General features: G+C 37.3%; 1 protein-coding gene across 2 annotated transcripts in view; it reads right to left on the bottom strand.

The window, feature by feature from the left end:
- Positions 1–6,288: 6,288 nt before the first annotated feature.
- Positions 6,289–20,709, bottom strand: part of LOC104587826 (polyketide cyclase/dehydrase/lipid transporter) — a 30,415-nt gene continuing 15,994 nt past the window's right edge. For both annotated transcript variants that reach the window (XM_010245561.3, XM_088896455.1), the window contains 5 exons: positions 13,526–13,592; positions 9,877–10,104; positions 8,063–8,506; positions 6,858–6,930; positions 6,289–6,555 (listed from right to left, as the gene is read on the bottom strand). In XM_010245561.3, the coding sequence (XP_010243863.1) occupies positions 6,311–6,555; positions 6,858–6,930; positions 8,063–8,506; positions 9,877–10,104; positions 13,526–13,592 (1,057 nt within the window). In that variant the 3' untranslated portion in view covers positions 6,289–6,310. The remainder of the gene's footprint in view (positions 6,556–6,857; positions 6,931–8,062; positions 8,507–9,876; positions 10,105–13,525; positions 13,593–20,709) is intronic.

A 20,709-nucleotide genomic window follows, 5' to 3' on the forward strand; every position in this document is an offset into this window, starting at 1 on the left:
AATTAGGGTTAAGTAGTTCGGCCCATATAGCTTGCCTACAAATGTGAGCTTTTAGCAGTTTTAACAATTTAAAATTGGGCCTTACAGTTTGGACCAAATTAAACTCTTAATTAATTATCAATCGTTAGGCCCATCAGTGGGAAATTAGGGCTGACAATCAGCCTCCATCGAACCCTAGATTCGGTCCAACCAATTTGGACCAATCTGGTTCGAATGGGTCTAGGGTTTGGATCTTTAATTAAAGATTTAATCCAAGAAACTGATCTGAAATTAAATACTGATTAATGAAAAAAAAGAATCAGTCAAAGATGGTTGTACGCACATTCCATCATGCAAAACAGAGGTTAGATCACAGTATGCAGTTTCACAAATTACAAATCGCAGATAGCGATTTTCCCATCTGTGAAATCTCCTTCCTACGCTGTCTTCTTCGATCCAAAAAATAATAAAATAGAAACCCTAAAATTTCTATTAATATTACATCAGATCGAATCCTATACATTCAGTCTAAAAAATAAAAAAATATATTTTACAGACCAAATGTAATGAATAAATCAAGAAACTGCAAATCGCAGGTTCACTGCGCCAATCAAGAATTCGATCTCCACTTGTACGAATAACCCATAAATCAAGAAAATTGTAAAGAATAATGCTAAATAAAATTCCATATTTATAAAATTTAATTTCAGATCATTCGCCCTTTATCTGGGAAACAATTTTCCAGAAAAAAACCCTAATCTGCGCAAATCGGGTAGAATGCCTTCTGCCCATTTGCATAGGTTCAGATCTGGTTTGATTCGGTTCAAGAATTGAACCATGGCTCTGATACCACTGGAGGAATGAGAGATCCATCATATGGATGGCCAAACCCTACAGGTAGGTTAGGTGAAATTTCAAAAATTTCCTCTCCCCTTATCTGGGAATCGCATTCCCTGTTTTAGAAAATCTGCGTTTTCAAGGATCAATCTTGAAACATAAACCGAACCAGATCTGAAATCAGAAGTAGGAGAGGGATATACCTGATATGGAGAAACAATATCTCCCAATGGAGGTGTTCATGCCCAAGGAAGGAACCAAAGACTGCTCCCACTGAAGATGGCGCAGTGTAGGATGGAGCAGAATCAGTAGTGTTCTTCCAAAGAACCAAATCCTTTACAAGAACCAGTTGGACGGCACATGAGCACGACTTCCAATCAGCCCTTTCACAAAGGACTGATATCAAGAACCATTCTTGATCACTCCTACTGTCGTGGAGATGCACTGGCAATGGTGGCGGCGGCGGCAGGAAGGAGGCGTCCGGGAGAAATCAGCGTAGTCTTATTGGAAGTTGTTTTCTCTCTTCTGTAATCTCTTCTCTATAGGTGAGAATGTGATCTTTTTTTTTTTTTAATAGGCTGCCTCCCCCTCCTCCTTTTATAACCTTAAAGGAATCAGCTCCTAATCCCATTAGGAGTTGCTGATCCAAATCATATTTGGATATGAATTCCCTTTAAGTGATAAGGATAGACCCTTATCTAATTTGTAGATTAGATCAGCCCTCTCCTGATCTTATCAGGAGGTTTCTAGATTTGAATCTGTTTTCAGATTTGGACTCTTTGAGTGGATAGGGATTAGACCTTATCCTATTTGCTAACTGATCAAATCAGTCCAATTTGAAATGGGCTTTAGGCCCTATAAGTATATGTGCTCACTTAGCCTTCCAAACTGCTGCCCAATTGGGTTTCCTTGTATGGCGTGGGACCTAAGCATTGATCTACACATCAGCCACAAGGGTTCGGCCCAGCCTTTGTTACAAGGCCTATCCGAATTCACTGGAAAGCCCAGTAAACCCCTTGAGCCCATCACATGGACTCTATAGGCCCAACACTTACACTAAGTGGTCCCTGGGCCAAGCCACCTTGTAACACCCAGGGACTGTGGGCAGATGCAAGATTAGCCCATCAGGTATTACCCTCAATGGTCTTACACTTAACCTCTCAGCCCATAATGATTAAACACTGCCCGACAAGAGAAGACATTTCCTTCGGCTGCAAGGAACAGTGCTACACTCTCTACTCACATGGATCCCGGGAATTAAAACCTTTTTGCAAACAATTTGAAACCGTAATATATATATTTATATCCGTATATAAAATATATTTTGCAAAACAATTTTCAACGATTGAAATCGGTTGCTGGCAGTCTTGGTTTCCATCAGAGAGAGTGCATCCCTGATCATTACCTTTGTCCGACAAAGGGGCTGATCCTGTCACTATGATCACCCACTCAGATGAATTCTCGGACTATCCCAACATACCCAGGTTTTGACCCCCTCTAAGGATCTCACTGATAGCCCAATCCGACACCTAGTGTAGTATCACAATCGAGTCTAGGGGTTATGTGTAACTTTCCAATTTTGCCCAATAATCACCAAGGTGCAGGGCAATACTGGAAATCTGGTCCGGTTCAGGGTTTTAAGTAAACCTACACTGCTTGTGCCTCGGGTCTCACCCTGGCGGCTGAGACAGGCCACCCCAACATTTGGCAGCACACTAGTGTCAGCCTTGGCAAGATAAATCTCCCCAGACTTATCCAACGGCTATGAACATTCTAAACTAACACGAGTCTCATAAGTGTCCAGTTTAAGGGTTTTACACCGAAACACAACACTATAACATGAATCAAATATGTACTTTATTCATTTACAATAAATTCCATAAGTACATCAATCTGATTGGAGCTAAGGGCATACAACTGTCTAACACTTATTTACCCATTTTTCGATTCATGAATGCAAACACGGTTCACATTTTAAACCGCTTTTGCATTCATCTAGTTTGGTTGAAATCGGTGCAAAGTGTGGGCCCATCATTAAATGCTCTAACTATCTGATGTTCCAATGCCTTAATTTGGTCAAAAAGTTAATTATCAAAAGAATACAAAATTGTATCCAAAAAATTGGTACAATAATGCTCTATTCTCAGAGTACAAAGGTGTTAGAAAATACATTTTTGTTCTGATAATCATTACTTTTTTACGTATAAACAAACATTCGTAAATGCGAACTGGGGTATGTTTCACAAACAAACAGAGCCTAAGGGGTAATTGTTGAGGTGTAAACCGGACCATGTCACCCGCGGCCATGGTCTAGCAAGATTTTGAGCCGACTTGGCATCACATAATCGAGTGGGCCATGCCGCCTATAGCATACATGCTGGCATGGCCTAGCTCACAACACGACCTAGTACAACCCATATATATTTATATATATTTTATATATAATATATAATATGTATATATATTGTAATAATTATATAACATATTAATATATATAATTTTATTATATTATTTCATTTTATTATTGCATACATAAACAATTTATACATCAAAATTCATATAAAATAAAATTTTAAGCTCTTTTCTAATTTGTGTATATATCTTTTAATTTATGTTAAAATTATCATTATTTTTTCAAAAATTTTAAAAAACATGACTTGGCCCAGTTTGCGGCCCAACCCGACCTGCACTTTGCACGAGCTGCATGCGTGTTGTGCCGTGTTGGCCCTGCAAGGGCTTTAAAATTATCATTATTTCTTCTGCTATGGGCTTTATTTGAGCATGTATAGTTTGACAAAGGTATGTTCCCTTTTTTTTTTCATTTTCTGCTTTTGTTTATTTTGTTTGCTCTTCTTCAAGATCCTCCAAAACGATCTAGGGTTTACCACCATTTTATTTCTTCTCTTTTGTTTTTTCTTTGGGTTTTGTTATGTAATGTTTTTTTTAATTTTCTTACAAGGCGATCTGCTCTGTCTTCTTTCTTTGATTGCATATGTGCTTAGCTCCATCTCAAAGCAGAACTTTGTACTCGATTTTTTATTTTTTTCCTTAGGTTTTCCAATTTGATGGATTTACTGCCAATATTTTCTATGTTTAAGGTCACTTTGGATTTATCTTTCAAGGTTTTAGAATCCCTCGCAATGTCCACCCTTCCCATGACTATGACTATAAAGTTATTTTGTCTAATTATTGACATCTAGAAAAAATGACCTAGAAGCGAAACCATTCTAACCACTGGTTTCCAAGTCGACGGTTCAACCATCTAGTTTGAACGGATAGCTCGTTTTGACAACAAAAATTAAAAATTAAAAAATAATAATAATTAAAAATAAAAAATGGCCAAAATCGTTGAACGGGTCGACGAGTCGATGGTTTGACCGCTCAGGTCAACGGGTTGTTGATCGATTCAACGGTTTTTGGCCAGGGATTAAGTTTGGGGTAAAGCGAAACCGATTGCCTGGACAATTCCTAGGCCAAACAGTCCTACCATCCGGGTCAACTAAGAGTTTTCAATGTGAAACAAAGGATAGCTATAAAGTAGAACTCAGAGCTATCATTGTGTGATAGTGTTCTTTTATATGAAATGCTTTGCTGAAGCAATATTTAAAAATCGGACACATGATGATTTCTTTTAATTCTTTATATGGGTTTCAAGACTTGAGTACTAATAATTGCAGGTTTCTTATTTAAAAAACATTGTCTTTTTTAATATAGCAAATAGCAATGTGACAATTCCAATACAACCCCTGCGAAGCAAGGGCCCCTCCGCTAGTAATAGATGAAACAACCAAGCTTCTATCCAAATCTTAGGGCCCGTTTGGGAGAGCTTTAGTGTTTGATTGGGACATTTCCAAAAATCTACCAAAAGTAACTTCACCGGAAAGTTGATTTCTCAGCTTATGTGTCATGTAAGCCTATTTTTAGCTTTTGGAAGTTTTCACTAAACGGGCACATAACAAATGGAATTCATATTTGAATCGGATTAAATCCTTTTTTTTTTTGTAACCCTAATGTTGATTTCATTCAAAATAATATCCTATACGATCAATTTGCAGCCTTACACACGACCTGGATTTGGTAGAAAACTGATTTATGTTGATTTGGTACATCAACTTATTCGTATTTTTAATATAAAATAAAAGATTAGCCCAAGTTTGACATGATCCACCCTTTTGAGCTCCCAGTCAATTTGCCACATAGAAGATTTCTGATCATTAAGATGACCACTGAGCTTTCCATGCATTCAAAATAAGATTGATTTTTCAGTACTTCAAAAATTAAGGAAATATAATGTTCGATGGTCAATGGAACCAAAACTCTTTTTACAAAGTGGAGAATGAAGCCAAACGACAGATGATTTGAATTATAACAATTTGGATACTGACCTTAAGGTTATAATACGGTTAACTTGCAATCAACAAATCTTTCATGGGGTTAGATTTGTACCGTAAGGTACAGAGTGCACTAAGGCCAATCCCTTGTCGGAGTTGGTGATTATTTCAAAAGAACGGTATGGTCATCTGGGTCAAGTAGATGAAGAAGGGATGAGGAGGAGGAGGAGGAAGGGGAAGAGAAAGAAGAGTAAGGAGGATTACATTTTTGGTTAGTTTTAATAAAAATCTTTTATATTAAAAAGAATGAAGACCAATAACACTAGTTGAAAGCCGCCCCTAACAGAAAAATCAAATTGGGTTGCATTGAAAAGGGGGGCTGCAGTGAAGGCCCCAGCCCACTTTCTTTCCCCTTACCTATTCTTCCCTTCCCTTTCCTTTTCTTTCATTTTCTCTTTTTTTTTTTTCTTTTCTTTCTTTTTCTTGCCCTTCCCTTTTCTTTTTTCCTTTTTTTCTATCTTTTTATATGAGATGTGCATGAGGCGTGCAAAAAGTGTATGAGGCATACGCCTCTTGCACTTGAGGCGTATACCTCAGAGGTGTCAGTGCCTCTGGCCTGCACCTCAGGGTGTTTTGGGGGACACCTCCTACGCCTTTTAAAACACTGATGGAAAGTGCCGTGACAGTCTATCACCTAAAAGCACTTCTCAAAGCTACATGACCTCAAATCTGTTTTTTCAAAGAAAAACAAAATGCTCAGACTCTAAACATAAGATTTTGGTATGCAACATTGGTTTCTCTAATTTTCATTGGGTGGCAGCTCAAGGTCTTTCAAGTGGGGCTATTTCTGTCTTGGGACAACTCCATTGATCTGCAAGTAATTGCCTCTGACAATAACTGGATTATTGATAAGATATTTAATTTTCCACAGCATCATAAACGAATTATCATTTCTGTATATACTCCAACTAACATGGAAAGGAGGAATCTCTGGGATTGCATCTATGAGTTTGTCGAAATCTTCTGCCAGACAAACATGGGGTCCAACCTAGCAAGGATATCACCCTCACTGTAGAAAATTAAGACCAATAACATTCTTGTAATGTACATTAACATGGATATAGGCAAATTATTTTCGCAATTATACTAAAAAATTTATATTTTTATTCCATCCAATTAATGTCTAAATATTTGAGTTTCGAGAGCCACTTCTGAGTATCTTGAGAAACACAAGGTTTATATGGTACTTTATCTTCAACCTCTTTATCATTCAATACTATACTATCATTTTTCTTTTCTTTTTCTACTTTTGCCTGTCTTGTTGGGTGCCTCACCTTGAGTGATAGGAGGCGAGAAACTTCATGGAGGCCCCCCCATTTTTCCAATGCACGTGCAATGTCATAGCGGCCTGCAAAACCATTAACAGAAGGAAATGAATAAGTATAACACCAGCCACCTGATAATTAATTAATTATCTACATAGAAACCTCCAGCAACATCGCTTTTTTTGGCTGGACTGCCTTCTTGGAAGAATTAATGCAAAGTTTAGGATGAATATATCAATAAACAAAAGGAAAATTCATAGCCATGATATACATCTAGAGATAAAGTACATGTATGCACTTCCAAAGACCTACTACAGATTATTACATTGGAAGAGTTTGTTTTTTGGTAGAACATTAGAGGAGGTTTAGACTTATTTCCTCTTACCTGCTCTCTCAAAAGATTTCCTACTGGGCATATAACAAGGATCCATTCCCCAGTTTCTTTGGAATCGACTTATCTGTACAATAAGAACAAATCATTGTCAAAATTCATCATAATTTATAAGATACCTTGAAATTTCCACTGAATTCATGCATAAGATCCATAACCCAATATTAGCCCCCACCATCCTGAGTCCTGGGAGGTCTGGACTGGATATAGACTTAAATCTCCAGAATATTTTGCACAAAGTGACCAATCTCAGACTCCAACCAGAATTCTCATGCTTGTTATAGGAGATTTTACCATTACACCAAGCAATAGCCCCTATCTGTATATCTATCTCTTTCTCTATATATAACAACCTTGTCACAATAAGTTGTTTATCTTTACACATAAGGGTATTGTAGAATTTGTAAGGGGTACTCGTCTTTAAAATTTATTCCTAAAAGAATACAACTAGTGTCAGGGATCTAACTTTGAATTCAATCAAATTTCCAATTGTTGTCTTTGAAAATAGGGATTGGCCATGTGTTGCATCAGAGTTTTGTATATTAATAATAGCCTTCCAATTTTTCTTTTTTTTTTTTAATTTGAAAGTTTCTCATAATATAGATCTTGTCTAGAGCATGTGGCAAGGTCTTTTGTGCCAAAAAAATTCCACAAATCTAGAATTGGAAAAGGAATTGGAACCCCAAACAACTTTTCCACATGGAAGATTCCCAGATTCTTAAAGGAAGCTCATTAAATGACTTGAATAGGAATCTCACTCCTTATATAACAAACGTGTGTATATGCAAATCCACGTTCTCATTGTTACTTGCTGTCATCTATTTATCCTGATAGCAACATGTATGTTGGAATGTTTTTCTTTATATTTATGATTGTATTCTGCTTAGTTAGGGCCTGTTTGGTCTGGTTAAAATAGCCTTTTTTTCCTTTGTTTATGTACTTTGACTACAGCAGGGGCATAAGGGTCTTTTCCCTTTTATTTATGGTCGCCCTATATATAATAACATAAGTTGGCACCGCAGAGAGATTAGAACTCTCCAAACCTTTCTCTATTCTTCTCTCTCTCCTCTTCTTCCTTATTTCTTCTCTTTTCTTCTGATAATAATGTACATGATGGACTATAATCTAGAAAGAAAAGAAAAAAACAAGAATGATACTGAAGTCTACTATAAATGAGAAACCCAAGTTTAAAAAGCTACCTCCTCTTGCAAATTCTCAAGGTTGTCCCAATAGCCCTTTGGTTTGCGGTGTTTATAAGCAAGGGAAAGGTTCATCAGTGAAGCAATCTTTCTGAATCCACCCATGCGTGTAATTGCCTTCTCAATATCCACCCTACCATGCAATCGGAGTTGCTTTCTCATAGGCATGAACCCTTCCTGACCATGCTCAGAAATAAAGGTCAGGAGTTCAGCTTTAAGAACTTCAACATCTCTCTGTAGTCCTGGAACTCTTGGTCTTTGTCTCAATGGATTTTGACTACTGAAAGAAACCTGTTCAGGTTTTTTACCATAATCCACATCCTTATTGTTTCCAGATAGAATGACTTGTCCCTCTGTATGTTCTTCTTCCAAATTCGGTGCCATCTGTTTTTCAACAAAATCTCGAATGGCACAAAGGTTTGATGGGAGGTCTTCATATATAACCTGGAACAGGCAGAATAATATAACTTCAGTTTCTTAAGGCTCCAGATAAGGAATGATGGATAACAACTGAAAAGAGAACCCATTCTGATGACCTTTGCCATCAGCTAATGCTTTCACGTGAAAATAAATAAATAAGATTTGAAACATTAATGAAATGAAGGAATCAAAACCACATTTAAGAATTGAATGATCCACATTAATGAAGTTTCCAATAATAAATAAATAATGAAGAAAAAAGGGATGAAGAAAAACCATAGGTAGAAGAACCAAAGGAAATCACCAACTAGATAAGCATCCATGTTGATCTGGATGAGATTTTGATTAGAATTCACATCCATGATCTGTATTCACTATAAATTTCCACAAGAGTAATGCAACATCATATACCAATTATTAGATAATAGGCTGTAATCTGTATACTCTGCATATGAGTCACACTATACACAGGGGCATGTTAGCCTCTTAAGTGGGACCCCTTTTTCATATTATAAATAGATATAAAATTTTGGAAAGAGATCCATGGAGGCTAGCTCACTTCCTAAATGAAATTAGAGAATTCATAGTTGGTGGATCAGCTCAGACTAACTGGTTTTCAAGGGATCTAAATTCTATGGCAGATGGGCTTGTCAAAATCTGGGCTTGGGAACTCTTGTATAGTGATAGCTCCTAGTCCACTTATTTTTAGGAGGTGCAGATTTTTGTATACACTGTCAATTCATGTACATCTCTTCTGTGCCTTTTTTCTAGGAAAGTCAGTTATCTTCTAAAAAAGATATGAAATGCTCATAGGAGGTGCACCAATATGATCTTTGAGGACATAACAAAGTTGGTCTAGGCCATTCTGAAAAATGATAGCAATTGGCATCTAAGTGGGCCCCATAACCCATCTGGTTATGGTCAACCTCTAACATGTCATGTTACAAAACAACCATCGACCATTTGACCTGGATGGTTGAATTGGTGATCTGCTCAACCTGTTTGCTAGGTCAAAAGTTTTTTGTATTGTTTTATTTTTTGAAAATTTTTTATTGCCATGACATCATGACTTGACCCATTGATGTGACAGTTGAACCAGTGGGCTGTCCACTCGTTGGGAAAAAAAGTTCAGCCTCTGGGCTGGGTTCTAAAACATTGGACCACACATGTAACGAAGATCAAAGTACAAGCATATCACTAATCAAAGATAATTAACTTATGCACAAAATCTTCCACCAATAACACTGATATTTTCTGATATTTTAGCATATGATTTTGTTAGTTGATGTGGAGAAATGGATCATTCATCTGCTCAAGAAATGACATAAGAAAAGGGAATTACTTCCATTGTCTAAATTTTCCAAGGTAGATTACAGACAGAAAGATATTAATACCTCTTCCATAATAGCTTCTGAAAGAAAGGAATCTTTGTGCATCTTTGATTCCACAGTATACTTCAGTAATGTATGATGATTCCCAAGTTGCTCCAAAATCCACTTTCCCCGAAATGAATCAAAATCCCCCTCCACCTGCTCAAAACTAATTTCTTCTTCAAGATGTTCACACAAATCCAAAACAACACGTGCATGAAGTGCCATATACAGTAGGCCCTTGCATCCTTCCTGCAAAAGAAATTTCAAATTAATTATATAGCCATTTTTAGTATCATCAGCCACACTATTGCAATGAAAAGGTTTCCAAATAGTACCCCTCAGTAGGTTCAGTTATTCAGAGAGGCCTATCACTCTCACCAATTATATAAGCCAATAAATTCTTTTCCTAATATAAAATGTAATGGGAAGAAAAGTAGTAGAACTCCATCTTATCTCATATCAACAATTGGACCATAAATGGTCCCTCTGTGCATCTAAATGTTGAGATATGTGAAACCATGTAAAAGGTAACTTGGCATTTACAAAAAGTGAGACATGTAAGGTGCTTTTTAATGTTTGTCAGCACCATATATGTAATTTGATGTTATTTTCACATAAAAAGTAGAGACCTGAAGCAAGAGAGACAATTTGCTATCAAACCTCTCCCTCTTCTTCTTCTTCCATTCACAAACCCTAAAACACCATTCATCTTTACATTCATACATTCAACTCTAAATAGCTATGTTGTTTCTAGTGTCATCATCTGTAGTGTATATATATCATAATCCACCATTTCAAAAGTTTCTATCTAGTGTTCTTTGAACATCTCTAAGGTGTTCCTTCTCCAAGAACCTATGGACAATAACTTGGCTAGAATATATGTTTTTCTCACAAGGCTATAAAGCAATTTGAGCCAAAACTTTTCTGGCATAAACCCAATGCAAGAAACAAGAACCTGTAATTTATTTTTTTATCAGTGAGAAGAAAAGGTTATTAAGGAGAAATAAGAGAAAAGTATGAAGTTAAATCCACATAATGGACCAGGAAAGATTCAATAGCCTCAAAAGCATGAGGTGAATCATATCCAAACCCTGCACATGATCTCAAAAAAAGAAACAAAAAAAAAAGAGATCCTAGGAAGGAGGTCCTACAAAACAGCTCAGATCTGTCCTCTATCCAATAACCAATGGGATTAACCAATCACTAGATGGATCACAAAGGTTTGGAAGTTGAGCTCCAGCCTCTCTAATGAGGTAATGGAAAGACCAAGGGTCCTCAATATCATTGTGAGCTTAGGAGCTGTATTTGAAGTAGTAGAGAAGAGAAGAAGACCTCTGAAATACAGTGAATGTCGAACTGAATAGCTCAGTCGACAATACTGTTATTTATATTAGAATGTAGTACAATGATACAAGGAATTACTAGAATGCCCCTGATTAGTGATGGGACACCCAGACAACTTAAAACATTAAACATGCTTAGGCCCAGTATAGGATAACTTAAACTTAAGTATAGGCTAATAAGAACTCTTATCAGCCGAACACTCATACATAAAGAGACTTCAATCCAACACTCCCCCTCAAGCTAAGCATGGATATCAATCATGTTTAACTTGCCAAGTATGTCCCTGAACTTTGTTGCTACTAGCCCTTTAGTCAATACATCTGCAATTTGCATCTCAGATGGAGTATAAGGCACATAGAGTTCTCCCGAGACAATTCTCTCTCTAACAAAGTGTTGATCAATCTCAATATGTTTTGTCCTGTCATGCTGCACGAGATTGTTGGCAATGTTGATGGTAGCTTTCTTGTCACAATACAGCCTGAGAGGACCTTCAGCCTTAATGCCAAGCTCATTAAGAAGAGTTCTGAGCCATAAGAGTTCAGCAACCCCGTGGGCCATAGCTCGATATTCTGCTTCTGCACTTGATCTAGCCACTACATTCTGCTTCTTACTGCGCCATGTGACCAGGTTTCCTCCCACAAATGTATAGTAACCTGAGGTTGATTTTCTGTCTCCAACAGACCCAGCCCAATCTGCATTAGTGTAGGCTTCAATTTCAAGTTTACCGTTTTTTCTGAATAGAATTCCCTTCCCTGGGCAAGTTTTCAAGTACCTGAGAATTCTTTCAACTGCTCTCATGTGAGGGATCTTTGGTGAGTGCATGAATTGACTGACAACATGCACTGCATAGGCAATATCTGGCCGAGTAAGGGATAAGTATATCAGCTTTCCTACCAATTTTTGGTATCTCTCTCTATCACAGTAGTCCTCACCCATTGATTCTTGTAGGCCATGTATTGTTCTATTGGAGTGTCTGTTGGCCTGCATCCCGTCATGCCTGTTTCCTCTAGGAGATCTAGCACATATTTCCGCTGACATATGTAGATTCCTTCTCTTAATCTAGCAACTTCAATCCCAAGAAAATATCTTAGATTTCCCCAAGTCTTTGATCAAAAATTCTGAAGCTAGGAACTCCTTCAGTCTCTTTATCTCTTCCAAGTCATTCCCGATAATCACCATATCATCCACATAAACAATGAGTGTCATAAGCTTGCTATCCTGTCTCCTTGTAAACAAGGTATGATCTGCACCACTCTGAGTGTACCCCACTTTCTTCATGGCCATACAAAGTCTCTCGAACCATGCCCGGGGAGACTGCTTCAAACCATATAATGCTTTCCTTAGTTTACACACCTTCTTGCCAACATCATAGCCTGGTGGAGGTTCCATGAATACCTCTTCATGAAGATCACCATTTAGGAAGGCATTCTTATTCGAAGTAGTAGAGAAGAGAAGAAGACCTCTGAAATACTGTGAATGTCGAACTGAATAGCTCAGTTGACAATACTGTTATTTATATTATAATGTAGTACAATGATACAAGGAATTACTGGAATGCCCCTGATTAGTGATGGGACACCCAGACAACTTAAAACATTAAACAGACTTAGGCCTATTAACACAGGCCCAGTACAGGATAACTTAAACTTAAGTATAGGCTAATAAGAACTCTTATCAGCCGAACACTCAAACATAAAGAGACTTCAATCCAACAATCATATTTGGTACTTTCTGGACATTACTTTATAATGTCAAGAAAGTATAACTTCAAATCATTGTTAAAAGCAATTTACCAAAAAATCATTGTTAAAACATAAAAACCAAAAAATATCTTTTTGTGGACCCTTGCTTACTTTTACAGTTGATGCAAATGTATAAAAGTGTGGTTCCATGTCTTTTTAATAAATAAAATATAGAAGTTCAGATCATAAACCACCAAAGTTTTCATCTTTCAAGGAAGAAAATGCATGGAACATTCTATAAAGTGAGGAATGCAATCTTATAAATAAACTATTTCTACTAATAAGAAATATAAAGCATGCCAATATATAGGAGTTGTCTAGCATGATCCTATTTGCACAGCCAACATGTGCTGTGCACGATGTTCCTGGATAACCACCTCAGGAGTTCGCAATAAAGGTTTTTATGCTTTTACAAGGCACCTTATTCTATTCTATTGAGATTGCAAGGCATCCCATTCGTTTAATACAATTCATACTCTGACAATATCCAGAATAAATTAGCTCAACCTAGTTCAGAAGTAACTAGTTATTCCCAAACAAAGCTTGGTTCCTCTAATGAGCTAATGTAAAATCCTACTTCATACCTGAAGTATCCGGACCTTGTTATTTTCTCGTGATAAAATCTTACTGATAGCCAAATTTGGAACAACCCTGTGAATTTAACTTCAGGAGAACAAAAAATCAGGAACAAAATTTTATAATATTAGAAGGGTTAAAAAATTAATTATTTAGTATTTACTAAAAAAATTCCAGAAATTCTCTCATTGATTGATCAAGTAAAGATTAGATGCTAAATATTACTTATACCATAACAAATTGCCAAACTTAAGTCATTAAAGATAATGGTAGAAAGACTTGGATTCCTGTACCCAGGATCAACGTTGCAGAAATTTCATAGAATATAGAAATTGATGATTTCAGAAATTGACAAGAAAAGTTTAGAGCATATAATAAAATGCTTCAGCTTTGAAGCATTCTACCAAATGCAGGTGATACATGACAATTCATTTCATGCTTCAGTTAGGCCCCAAGTTCATAAACCATTTCTTAATTGCAAGTAAGAGTGGAACAGACTACAGGGTATCCACTTCTTGGGTTATATCCCCCTAATCTTATGATCATGCAGTTATCCTTTTTCTTTTTATTTTTTTTTAATTTTTTTTTTGAAAATCAATGATTACAATTTTTTTTATAAGTTAAGATTTCATTAATAGAATAAGCAATTCAGGTACAAGCTTCCCATTAAGAGGCACGAGCTGTGTTCTCTCCAAACTGTGTATAAGAGGAAGCACATGAAGATATGGAAAGACAATAGAAATTCCCCTCATCCCCAAATAACAAAAATCAAGTAGGTATAGACTTAGTTCTATATAAGATTGCCTTCCCCATACTGGAAATCTTTCAGATCTTTCTGAGTTAATACAAGGATTCCCTTGGTCATTGGATAAAAACCTATTAACTAGACATTTAATCACCATAATTTTTTAAAATTGGTAACTAATAGATTGTTGCCGTTTGTGCCTTCTCAATAATTTCATAGCTGGTTTCCGTTTATTTGATGTACGATACAAAGGTGCAATAGTTATTTTGATCCTGCATTCTAGGGGTAAACTGCTCATTAATTGAGCCTGTTGTATTTTTATTTCATTCTCTTCATTTTGAATTAACTAGAGAATGACCCCATTTTTTTTATACAAGAGAATGACCCCATATTAAGTACATGGAAATGACACCTATATATCATTTTTTTTATTTTTTTGGTAACAATATCATTTTGTTTGAGATTCACTACTTATCAAGTAATTATATCCAATTTGAGGTTTCTTATTTAATTTAAATAATTAAATAAAGTTTTATTTGTAATATAAAAAAGCCTTTACGATGAGTCTTTTATTTGAATTAGGAAATTGAATTACAAAGATTAATATGGGTCCCACATCTTTTAGAGTGGAGACCTTTTTTATAGGTAACCATGTGTCTAAAGTTAGCTAGGGGTGAATACTTTTTTCTATAGGTAGCATGTGTCTGAATTTAGCACTTTTTCTAAGAGCAGAATTAGCGACTCATTTTTTGAGAGTGGATATGAGGAAGAAAGCTTCTATTTTAGAGTGGAAAGTACCCACTTCTTGGATATTATTTCTTGAAAAAAAAAAGAATGCCATGTGTTTGAAGGATAAGCTCTCTAGTCTGAGGGCTTTCCTTATTTTCCTTATATATACATATATACATATATATATATATATATCTGTGTGTGTGTGTGTGTTTGTGTTCTTGCTATTAATAAGACAAAAGAACCTTGATTTCAGTGAAGTATTTGATGATAATGGTGATAACAGAAACTAGGTTCTGAAGGTTATGAAACACTATATAAAAAACTGATACAAGATATGGAGGAAGAAGATCCCTTGATGAGAAAACTTAAGGACTGAGCCTGTATTGGGATGCATTGACCAACACAGCATCAACTTTGCTGCAAATGTCAGAATTCAGCTAAGCATTCTCAATGAGAAGCATGTATATATAAGAACTTATGAAACTGATGCAAGATGTGGAGGAAGTAACAGAAATAAGCAGCCTTAATGGCAAGTCACATGAGAGAACTCCCACGTCTTTACTAGAAAAAAGGCTAGTTTATTCCAATCACATCTTTCCAAAATTTGGGACACATAAGGAGGCTTTCACACTTTAATATAATTTAAAACAATAATAATTTATTTTCCATTTTCTAATAACTTCCTTTTAAGTAATTCCTACATATCAAAAACATTCATTTTCCATTTTCCATTCTCCTAATCTAATTAGGAGATTATCCAAATCTGATTTGGATCTGGACTCTTTTAAGAGATAAGCATTATTCTCTTAAGAGGATAGGTGCTTCATACCGCCATGCCCACTTTCGACCCAAATTACATGATAACTTAGTTGTCATGTGACAGCTTAACTAATCATATTAGTAATGGGCCTTAAGCCCATTTTTCTTAATGGCTCATGCCCCCAAGTGTTGCATGGCCACTTTGGGCCTGATATTATATGGCATGGGACCCCACAAAGGACTTACATAAGTCCATAAGGGTTCGTCCCTACCCCTGAAAGAGGCTAGGACGAATTCACTACTCAAGGCAGTGAACCCCTGACCCAATCAGTATTGGTTCAGTTTGGGTCCAGCATTTACACCTTAATGATCCTTGGATTAAGCCACCCTATGAAGACCCAAGGACAATGGACTTATGTAAGACAAAGCCCATCAGGTAATCAGCCTTGTAATGGTCTCTTACACTTAACCTCTCGGCCCATAATGATCACAACACTACCTAATAAGGAAAGACCTCTCCCCTGGCTGCAAAGTGCAATGTCACACTCTCTGCTCGGATGGATCCTGAGATTAAAACCTTTTTCATAAAATAGTAGTATAATACACATTTTGCAAAATCAGATATAAAATACGATTTAAATCCGATGTTGACGGTTTAGGTTTCCATCTGAGAAGTGTAAACCCTGATATTCACTTTGTCTGACAAAGGGGCCAATTCTATCACTATGATAACCCACTCAGGTGATTTTCCAAACTGCCCTAACATGCCTAGGTATTTGACTCTTGATGGATCTCACTGGTTGGCACATCAAAGACAGCTCAGTCCAACACCTAATGCAGTACCATAATCAAGTCTGGGGTAAAGTGTAACTTTCCAATGTTGCCCATCTATCTCCAAGGTCCAAGGCATAACTAGAAATAGGTCCGGGTTCAGTGCTTTTGATAAAGACCCACTAGTTGTGCTTGGGGTCTAACCCTAGCAACTGAGACAAGCTACTCTAACTGTTTGGAAGCACACCAGTGTCAACCTTGTCAGGATAAATTCCCCAAGTTTATCCAATGGTTGAGAACATTTTAAACTAACACGAGTCTCTTAAGTATCCAGTTTAAGGGGTAATACATAGAAAACATACAAATATGAACATGAAACAACAATGTACTTTACTCATTTGCAAATAAATGTTTATGTACATCAATTTGATTGGAGCTAAGGGCATACACAGTCTAACACTAATTCCTCCAACAACCCCTCTAAGGTAGCAAAGTATGTTGCTACAGACATGGCTAATAAAGTGTCGATCCACTTCAATATGTTTAGTTCTGTCATGTTGAACCGGGTTATAGGCAATATTAATAGCAACCTGTTTATCACAATACAACATCAAGGGATTCTCATAAGCAATACCCAGTTCTTCAAATAGAGATCTCAACCATAAGATTTCAGCCACACCATTAGCCATAGATCTGTATTCAGCTTTAACATTGGAACGAGCAACAACATTCTATTTTTTACTTCTCCAAGAGAAAAGATTTCCTCCTATAAAGGCACAATACCCAAAGGTGGATCTCCTATAATCAACACACCCAGCCCAATCAACATTTATGTAGACTTCTATTTTCATGTGATCATTATCCTTGAAGAGTATGCCTCTACCTAGACATCTCTTCAGATAAGCAAGGATCCTTTCAACCACAAAAAGGTGAGTGGTTCTGGGGGAATGCATGTACTAGCTAACAACACTGACAACATAAGAAATGTCCGGTCATGTGAGCAAAGATAAAGAAGCTTCCCAGCCAACCGTTGAAACATAACCTTGTCTTCAAGGGGCTCTCCACCTTCTGCACTTATCCTACGATTCTTTTCAATAGGTGTGTCAATAGGTTTAACTCCTAGTTTTCCATTTTCTTCCAAAAGATCGAGAACATACTTCCTTTGGGAGACAAAAATCCCATGTTTGGACTATGCTACTTCAATTCCCAAGAAATACCGTAGCTCTCCCAAATCTTTGACCTCAAACTCTTGGTGAAGCAATTGCTTAAGAGAGTCAATTTCACGGGTATCACTATCTGTCATAACAATGTCATCGACATATACAGCAAGTAGAGTCAAGGAGGAATCCATCTTCTTAATGAAAAAAGTGTGATCTGACTGGGCCTGTACATAGCCGAATTTTTCAAGGACCTATCTAAATCTATCAAACCATGCTCTGGAGATTGTTTCAGTCCATATAAGGCCTTATTCAATCAGCAAACCTTCTTCCCCGCTTCTACATTATAGAATCCGGGAGGTAACTCCATATACACCTCTTGCAAATCACTATTGAGGAAGGCGTTTTTGACATTCATTTGAAATAATAGCCATGAGAAATTTGCTACAATGGATAGTAGAACTTTGATAATATTCACCTTGGCAACCGGTGCAAAAGTCTCCAAATAGTCTATGCCATATGTCTGTGTAAACCCCTTTGCAACTAATCTGGACTTATATCTTTCAATAGAGCCATCAACATTATGTTTCACTGTAAACACCCATCTGCACCCAACATGTTTCTTCTCTTTAGGTTGTTGATCAACTAACTCCCATGTATTGTTTTTTAGAAGAGCATCCATCTCCACCTTCATTGCATCCTTCCACTCAGGTGCTGACAAGGCTTCTTGCACTGTTTTGGGAATGGTAATAGCAACAATAGATGCCAAAAAAGACTTATAGGATGAAGACAAGTGATCATAAGAAAGAAACTAAGAAATACAATGGGTTGTAAATGAGGTACAACAGTGCTTCCCCTTACAAACTGCAATTGGAAGATCAAGGTCATCCAAACGAGGAAGGGAAGGCTCAACAATGGGAGGCATAGAAGGTATCTCATCTATAGCAAGGGATAAAGGGATTGTGGTACCTGAATCTGGAGCCGCAGAGGGAATTGGAGTTGGCTTGGACTGTTGATGACCAAAATCAACTTGCCTCCGCCACTTGTGATACACCCTCAAATCCCAACATCTTTGACAATCTTCCTCACTACACTCCCCTTCAGTGGTTGGGACAGGTAATGGAATTTCTAATGAATGAAGTCCAATCTCACTACTCTCCCCTTGAGAGGAAACTCTATGATAATAGGGTACATCCTCAAAAAATGTGACATCCATAGAAACAAACCATTTCCTAGAAATAGGCTCATAGTAGCAGTATCCTTTTTGATTTTGTGCATACCCAAGAAAGATACATTTCAAAGCTTTAGGATCAAATTTAGAGCGATGAGGTCCAAGAATCTGAACAAAGCAAGTGCATCCAAAGGTCTTAAGAGGAATGATAAACAAGTCTTTATCAAGGTATAATAGGTTAAATGGAGTTCTCATGTCAAGGAACATTGGAAGTCAGCATAATGCTTCTGGCCACCTCCAATATATGCCTATTTTTCCTCTCAGCAACCCCATTTTGCTGAGGTGTATGGGGACAAGTACTCTGATGAATAACCCCATGATCAAGGAAATATGAAGCCAATGGTTTTGCAAAGTACTCTTTAGTATTATCAGATCTGGAAGCTTTGATTTTGACCCCAAACTGGTTCAGAACCATCTGATGAAAAATCCGATTTAGGGGGGACCTCATCTCAAGAGCACATAAGATAAACCCATGAGAAACGAGTGTAGTCATCAACAAACAGCAAAAAATATTTGTATCCCCCCATAGCAGTGATGTGATATGGCCTTCCAAGGTGCTGCTAAGTTAGCCTGCCTTGACACACCAGCATCCCATCCATTCTCTGAACTCCCATGAATGCTTCCCACCACCTCATGCCACTGCCTCTCACTTTCCAATGGCCATCGCCACAACCATTTCCCTAATAGAGCTTGATTTTTTTCAATCACCCTCCCAAGTCCCAAACCCTCCTCCTCTTTACTTCTGCAAACAATTTCTCAATTAACCAAATGATCATTTTTTTCTTGTCCCGGCTCCCACAGGAAGTCTCTCATCAACTTCTCCACCTTCCTAGCTGGTATCCTAAAGACAGACAAAAGGTAAGTAGGTAAGTTAGCCAAAGTAGCTCTTATTAAGGTAATTCTCCCTCCTAAAGAGATATAAATCTTCTTCCACGAAGCTAATCTCTTCTCAAACTTTTCTAGCACTAGTGTCCAAAATCTGCTCTCCCTAGGGTTTGCCCCTAATGGAAGCCCTAAGTATGACATAGGCCAAGCAAAGATGGAACACTCAAGACACTTCGCAACAACCTCGATCTCCCCACCCTCCATGTTTATACTCGCTATGCAACTCTTTTCCAAATTTATTTTCAGATCAGAAATCCTTTCAAATCTTTTGATTAGCTCCTTTAGGTTTGCTACCTTCTCGCTAAAGCCTCCTTCACAAAAGATCATTAGATCATCTGCAAACTGAAGGAGGGTGACTGGGATTTGGTGTTGCCCTATTCTCCAACCCCTAATGGCATCTTCACAACCAGCCTTAGTAATGATCCTAATCACATCAGCTACTAAGGTAAAAAGGAAGGGTGAGAGTGGATCCCCTTGCCTGACACCCCTGCAAGTAGGAAAAAAGCCCCTCACCACACCATTTACCAGAAAAGAGTAGTGACAGGTACTGATACACCCAGATATCCAACTACACCACTTGTCCCCAAATCCACAGTTTCTCACCACCTCTAATAACTCCTAGTCCACTAAGTCATAGGCCTTTTCAAGATCCAATTTACAAATAAAACCTCTTTGCCTAGACCTTTTTATTTCCTCCACAAACTCATTTGCAATTAGGATCTGATCTATTATTTGTCGCCCTTGAATGAAGGCCCCCTGAGTTTCACTAATGATAGAAGGAAGAACTATTTTGATCCTCAAAGAAAGCACTTCAGTCAGAATTTTATAGATGCTTGTCACCAAACTAATAGGCTTATAATCTTTTGGGTGGCTGGCATCAATCATCTTAGATATCAAAGCCAAAAAAGTGGC

The sequence above is a fragment of the Nelumbo nucifera genome, chromosome 1, assembly GCF_055504915.1.
Source record: "Nelumbo nucifera cultivar China Antique chromosome 1, China Antique-T2T, whole genome shotgun sequence".
NCBI lineage: Eukaryota > Viridiplantae > Streptophyta > Magnoliopsida > Proteales > Nelumbonaceae > Nelumbo > Nelumbo nucifera.